Genomic DNA, 7,500 nt, shown 5'->3' with positions numbered 1-7,500 from the left:
TAGCAACGTCCAATCACAGTGCAGTCGTTCACAGTAGCAACGTCCAATCACAGCGCAGTCATACACAGTAGCAGCGGCTAATCACAGCGCAGTCGTACACCATAGCAGCGTCTAATCACAGCGCAGTCGTTCACAGTAGCAACGTCCAATCACAGCGCAGTCGTTCACAGTAGCAGCGTCCAATCACAGCGCAGTCGTACACCATAGCAGCGTCCAATCACAGCACAGTTGTTCACAGTAGCAACGTCCAATCACAGCGCAGTCGTTCACAGTAGCAGCGTCCAATCACAGCGCAGTCGTACACCATAGCAGCGTCTAATCACAGCACAGTCGTTCACAGTAGCAGTGTCCAATCACAGCGCAGTGGTACATCATAGCAACGTCCAATCACAGCGCATTCGTTCACAGTAGCAACGTCCAATCACAGCGCAGTCGTTCACAGTAGCAACGTCCAATCACAGTGCAGTCGTATACCATAGCAACCTCCAATCACAGCGCAGTCGTACACCAAAACAGCGTCTAATCACAGTGCAGTCGTGCACCATAGCAGCATCCAATCACAGCGCAGTCGTTCACAGTAGCAACGTCCAATCACAGTGCAGTCGTGCACCATAGCAACCTCCAATCACAGCGCAGTCGTTCACAGTAGCAACGTCCAATCACAGCGCAGTCGTTCACCATAGCAGTGTCCAATCATAGCGCAGTCGTTCACAGTAGCAACGTCCAATCACAGCGCAGTGGTACACCATAGCAACGTCCAATCACAGCGCAGTGGTACACCATAGCAACGTCCAATCACAGCGCAGTCGTGCACCATAGCAACGTCTAATCACAGCGCAGTCGTACACCATAGCAGCGTCTAATCACAGCGCAGTCGTTCACAGTAGCAACGTCCAATCACAGCGCAGTGGCACATCATAGCAGCGTCCAATCACAGCGCAGTGGCACATCATAGCAACATCCAATCACAGCGCAGTCGTTCACAGTAGTAACGTCCAATCACAGCGCAGTCGTTCACAGTAGCAACGTCCGATCACAGCGCAGTCGTTCACAGTAGCAGCGTCCAATCACAGCACAGTCGTACACCATAGCAACGTCCAATCACAGCGCAGTGGCACATCATAGCAACGTCCAATCACAGCGCAGTCGTTCACAGTAGTAACGTCCAATCACAGCGCAGTCGTTCACAGTAGCAGCGTCCAATCACAGCACAGTCGTACACCATAGCAACCTCCAATCACAGTGCAGTCGTACACCATAGCAACCTCCAATCACAGCGCAGTCGTTCACCATAGCAGTGTCCAATCATAGCGCAGTCATTCACAGTAGCAGCGTCTAATCACAGCGCAGTGGTACACCATAGCAACGTCCAATCACAGCGCAGTCGTGCACCATAGCAACGTCTAATCACAGTGCAGTCGTACACCATAGCAGCGTCTAATCACAGTGCAGTCGTTCACAGTAGCAACGTCCAATCACAGCGCAGTCGTTCACAGTAGCAGTGTCCAATCACAGTGCAGTGGCACATCATAGCAACGTCCAATCACAGCGCAGTCGTTCACAGTAGCAACGTCCAATCACAGCGCAGTCGTTCACAGTAGCAGCGTCCAATCACAGTGCAGTCGTGCACCATAGCAACCTCCAATCACAGTGCAGTCGTACACCATAGCAACCTCCAATCACAGCGCAGTCGTTCACCATAGCAGCGTCTAATCACAGCGCAGTGGTACACCATAGCAACGTCCAATCACAGCGCAGTCGTGCACCATAGCAACGTCTAATCACAGCGCAGTCGTACACCATAGCAGCGTCTAATCACAGCGCAGTCGTTCACAGTAGCAACGTCCAATCACAGCGCAGTCGTTCACAGTAGCAACGTCCAATCACAGCGCAGTTGTTCACAGTAGCAACGTCCAATCACAGCGCAGTCGTTCACAGTAGCAGTGTCCAATCACAGCGCAGCGTTCACAGTAGCAGCGTCCAATCACAGCGCAGTCGTTCACAGTAGCAGTGTCCAATCACAGCGCAGTGGTACATCATAGCAACGTCCAATCACAGCGCAGTCGTTCACAGTAGCAACATCCAATCACAGCGCAGTCGTTCACAGTAGCAGCGTCCAATCACAGCGCAGTCGTACACCATAGCAGCGTCTAATCACAGCGCAGTCGTTCACAGTAGCAACGTCCAATCACAGCGCAGTCGTTCACAGTAGCAGTGTCCAATCACAGCGCAGTGGTACATCATAGCAACGTCCAATCACAGCGCAGTCGTTCACAGTAGCAACGTCCAATCACAGCACAGTCATTCACAGTAGCAGCGTCCAATCACAGCGCAGTCGTACACCATAGCAGCGTCCAATCACAGCGCAGTTGTTCACAGTAGCAACGTCCAATCACAGCGCAGTCGTTCACAGTAGCAGCGTCCAATCACAGCGCAGTCGTTCACAGTAGCAGCGTCTAATCACAGCGCAGTCGTTCACAGTAGCAGCGTCTAATCACAGCGCAGTCGTTCACAGTAGCAACGTCCAATCACAGCGCAGTCGTTCACAGTAGCAGTGTCCAATCACAGCGCAGTGGTACATCATAGCAACGTCCAATCACAGCGCAGTCGTTCACAGTAGCAACGTCCAATCACAGCGCAGTCATTCACAGTAGCAGCGTCCAATCACAGCGCAGTCGTACACCATAGCAGCGTCCAATCACAGCGCAGTTGTTCACAGTAGCAACGTCCAATCACAGCGCAGTCGTTCACAGTAGCAGCGTCCAATCACAGCGCAGTCGTACACCATAGCAGCGTCTAATCACAGCGCAGTGGTACATCATAGCAACGTCCAATCACAGCGCAGTCGTTCACAGTAGCAACGTCCAATCACAGCGTAGTCGTTCACAGTAGCAGCGTCCAATCACAGCGCAGTCGTACACCAAAGCAGCGTCTAATCACAGTGCAGTCGTGCACCATAGCAGCATCCAATCACAGCGCAGTCGTTCACAGTAGCAACGTCCAATCACAGTGCAGTCGTTCACAGTAGCAACGTCCAATCACAGCGCAGTCGTACACCATAGCAGCGTCTAATCACAGTGCAGTCGTGCACCATAGCAACCTCCAATCACAGCGCAGTCGTTCACAGTAGCAACGTCCAATCACAGTGCAGTCGTACACCATAGCAACCTCCAATCACAGCGCAGTCGTTCACCATAGCAGTGTCCAATCATAGCGCAGTCGTTCACCATAGCAACGTCCAATCACAGCGCAGTCGTGCACCATAGCAACGTCTAATCACAGCGCAGTCGTACACCATAGCAGCGTCCAATCACAGCGCAGTCGTTCACAGTAGCAACGTCCGATCACAGCCCAGTCGTACACCATAGCAGCGTCTAATCACAGCGCAGTCGTTCACAGTAGCAGTGTCCAATCACAGCGCAGTCGTACACCATAGCAGCGTCCAATCACAGCGCAGTTGTTCACAGTAGCAACGTCCAATCACAGCGCAGTCGTTCACAGTAGCAGCATCCAATCACAGCGCAGTGGTACATCATAGCAACGTCCAATCACAGCGCAGTCGTTCACAGTAGCAACGTCCAATCACAGCGCAGTCGTACACCATAGCAGTGTCCAATCATAGCGCAGTCGTTCACCATAGCAACGTCCAATCACAGCGCAGTCGTGCACCATAGCAACGTCTAATCACAGCGCAGTCGTTCACAGTAGCAACGTCCAATCACAGCGCAGTCGTGCACCATAGCAACGTCTAATCACAGCGCAGTCGTACACCATAGCAGCGTCCAATCACAGCGCAGTCGTGCACCATAGCAACGTCTAATCACAGCGCAGTCGTACACCATAGCAGTGTCCAATCATAGCGCAGTCGTTCACCATAGCAACGTCCAATCACAGCGCAGTCGTGCACCATAGCAACGTCCAATCACAGCGCAGTCGTTCACAGTAGCAACGTCCAATCACAGCGCAGTCGTGCACCATAGCAACGTCTAATCACAGCGCAGTCGTACACCATAGCAGCGTCCAATCACAGCGCAGTCGTTCACAGTAGCAACGTCCGATCACAGCCCAGTCGTACACCATAGCAGCGTCTAATCACAGCGCAGTCGTTCACAGTAGCAGTGTCCAATCACAGCGCAGTCGTACACCATAGCAGCGTCCAATCACAGCGCAGTTGTTCACAGTAGCAACGTCCAATCACAGCGCAGTCGTTCACAGTAGCAGCGTCCAATCACAGCGCAGTGGTACATCATAGCAACGTCCAATCACAGCGCAGTCGTTCACAGTAGCAACGTCCAATCACAGCGCAGTCGTACACCATAGCAGTGTCCAATCATAGCGCAGTCGTTCACCATAGCAACGTCCAATCACAGCGCAGTCGTGCACCATAGCAACGTCTAATCACAGCGCAGTCGTACACCATAGCAGCGTCCAATCACAGCGCAGTCGTTCACAGTAGCAACGTCCGATCACAGCCCAGTCGTACACCATAGCAGCGTCTAATCACAGCGCAGTCGTTCACAGTAGCAGTGTCCAATCACAGCGCAGTCGTACACCATAGCAGCGTCCAATCACAGCGCAGTCGTTCACAGTAGCAACGTCCAATCACAGCGCAGTCGTTCACAGTAGCAACGTCTAATCACAGCGCAGTCGTTCACAGTAGCAGTGTCCAATCACAGCGCAGTGGTACATCATAGCAACGTCCAATCACAGCGCAGTCGTTCACAGTAGCAACGTCCAATCACAGCGCAGTCATTCACAGTAGCAGCGTCCAATCACAGCGCAGTCGTACACCATAGCAGCGTCCAATCACAGCGCAGTTGTTCACAGTAGCAACGTCCAATCACAGCGCAGTCGTTCACAGTAGCAGCGTCCAATCACAGCGCAGTCGTACACCATAGCAGCGTCTAATCACAGCGCAGTCGTGCACCATAGCAACCTCCAATCACAGCGCAGTCGTTCACAGTAGCAACGTCCAATCACAGCGCAGTCGTACACCATAGCACCGTCTAATCACAGTGCAGTCGTGCACCATAGCAACCTCCAATCACAGCGCAGTCGTTCACCATAGCAGTGTCCAATCATAGCGCAGTCGTTCACAGTAGCAGCGTCTAATCACAGCACAGTGGTACACCATAGCAACGTCCAATCACAGCGCAGTCGTGCACCATAGCAACGTCTAATCACAGCGCAGTCGTACACCATAGCAGCGTCCAATCACAGCGCAGTCGTTCACAGTAGCAACGTCCGATCACAGCCCAGTCGTACACCATAGCAGCGTCCAATCACAGCCCAGTCGTGCACCATAGCAACGTCCGCAGTGGTACACCATAGCAACGTCCAATCACAGTGCAGTCGTGCACCATAGCAACATCTAATCACAGCGCAGTCGTACACCATAGCAACGTCCAATCACAGTGCAGTCGTGCATCGTACATCTTATATATTCTGTTTTGTTGTGTTTTGTTCTATTCGATTCCGTTGTATCCTTTTTTGTTCTAATATGCTCTGTTTGATTCTATTCTATTTTTTTATTCTGGTCTGTCCTAAGATATTCTGTTTTATTATTTTTTAATCTTTTCTATTCTAATCTATTCTGTTCTAATTATTTTTTCTGGTCTATTCTATTCTGTTCTATTCTATTCTATTCTGTTCTGTTGTGTTTTGTTCTATTCGATTCCGTTCTGTTCTATTCTATTCTGTTGTATTCTATTCTATTCTGTCTTCATAAATCAGTATCTTTGTTTTCCAGTAAAAAAATGGAAAACAAAGCACAGTTGTACATCAATTAAGTATGTGTGTGTGTGTGTGTGTTGAAGGTTTCGGTAAGGAGTTGTTCGAGTCGGATCTGGACCGGATAATGGATCATGTGGAAATGGCCATGGAGATGGTGCCGGTTCTGAAGAATGCTGACATCATCAACATCGTGTCCGGGCCGATCACATACACACCGGACCTGCTGCCCATGATCGGGCCGCACCAGGGAGCCCGCAACTACTGGACCGCCATCGGCTTCGGGTCAGCACTGCATCTGACAGACATCACAGAATCATAACGACTGATGTGATGACTGACATATGTGAGGTGTGATTGACAGGTACGGCATCATTCACTCGGGAGGAGTGGGGAAGTTCCTCAGCGACTGGATCATGAGCGGTGAACCCCCGTATGACCTCATCGAGTGTGACCCCAATCGCTACGGCAACTGGACCACCGTACCGTACGTGTGCGCCAAAGCCAGGGAGTCCTACGGCTTCAACAACGTGGGTGAGTCACGTGACAGGAAGAGGCGTGTTTGCTGGAATGATGCTGGAACGATGATCTGTGTGTGTGACTGGTTTCAGTGGGATTCCCGAAGGAGGAGCGTTTCGCTGGTCGCCACGAAACCCTCAGAACACCATCATAACTACATAGAAACAGCCTAAAACACTCAGAACATCCTAATAACTGTATAGAAACAGCCTAAAACACTCAGAACACCCTAGCAACCGTATAGCAACAGCCTAAAACACTCAGAACACCCTAGCAACCGTATAGCAACAGCCTAAAACCCTCAGAACAATCCAAGCAACCGTATAGAAACAGCCTAAAACACTCAGAACACCTAGCAACCGTATAGAAACAGCCTAAAATACTCAGAACACCCTAGCAACCGTATAGCAACAGCCTAAAACACTCAGAACACCCTAGCAACCGTATAGCAACAGCCTAAAACCCTCAGAACAATCCAAGCAACCGTATAGAAACAGCCTAAAATACTCAGAACACCCTAGCAACCGTATAGCAACAGCCTAAAACCCTCAGAACAATCCAAGCAACCGTATAGAAACAGCCTAAAATACTCAGAACACCCTAGCAACCGCATAGAAACAGCTTAAAACACTCAGAACACACTAATAACTGTATAGAAACAGCCTAAAACACTCAGAACACCTTAGCAACTGCATAGAAACAGCCTTAAAGAGGAGTGCGATGCTGGAATGATGATCTGTGTGTGTGACTGGTTTCAGTGGGCTTCCCGAAGGAGGAGCGTTTCGCGGGTCGGCCCACTAGCCGGGTCAGTGGCGTCTATGAGCTGCTGAAGGACAAATGCTCCATGGGTTTCCATGCAGGCTGGGAACAGCCACACTACTTCTACAAACCTGGAGACGACATCGGATACAAGTGAGCGGATCTGACTATATAGTCTAAATTCTATATTAACACTAGCGTTAAAACGTTTAATGTTTTTGAAAGAGTCTCTTCTGCTCACAATGGCAAATAAAAAACCCTGAACTTGTTGACGGAAGTGTGAGTGAGTGTCTCTCTCTGGTCCTGTGATGCAGACCCAGTTTCAGAAGGACGAACTGGTTCGGGCCGGTCGGACGGGAGTGTAAACTGGTGATGGAGGGAGTGGGTGTGATTGACCTTTCACCCTTTGGGAAGTTCATGGTGAAAGGAGAAGATTCACACCGGCTGCTCGACCGGCTGTTTGCCAACACACTGCCAAAGGTGAGAGAGAGA

The 7,500-nt window shown here is 50.6% G+C and overlaps 1 protein-coding gene across 1 annotated transcript in view; it reads left to right on the top strand.

Annotated features, from left to right (window-relative positions):
• The window catches only part of dmgdh (dimethylglycine dehydrogenase), a 29,029-nt gene that overhangs the window by 16,292 nt on the left and 5,237 nt on the right, over nucleotides 1–7,500 (top strand). The window contains exons 7-10 of the mRNA XM_084136238.1: nucleotides 5,817–6,015; nucleotides 6,095–6,264; nucleotides 7,008–7,161; nucleotides 7,323–7,488. Of these exons, the coding sequence (XP_083992364.1) occupies nucleotides 5,817–6,015; nucleotides 6,095–6,264; nucleotides 7,008–7,161; nucleotides 7,323–7,488 (689 nt within the window). The remainder of the gene's footprint in view (nucleotides 1–5,816; nucleotides 6,016–6,094; nucleotides 6,265–7,007; nucleotides 7,162–7,322; nucleotides 7,489–7,500) is intronic.

The sequence above is a fragment of the Abramis brama genome, assembly GCF_963993115.1.
Source record: "Abramis brama genome assembly, chromosome: 15".
NCBI classification, from domain to species: Eukaryota; Metazoa; Chordata; class Actinopteri; order Cypriniformes; family Leuciscidae; genus Abramis; species Abramis brama.
Note: the sequence above shows the minus strand (reverse complement) of the source record. Positions and strands in the feature narration are given on the sequence as shown.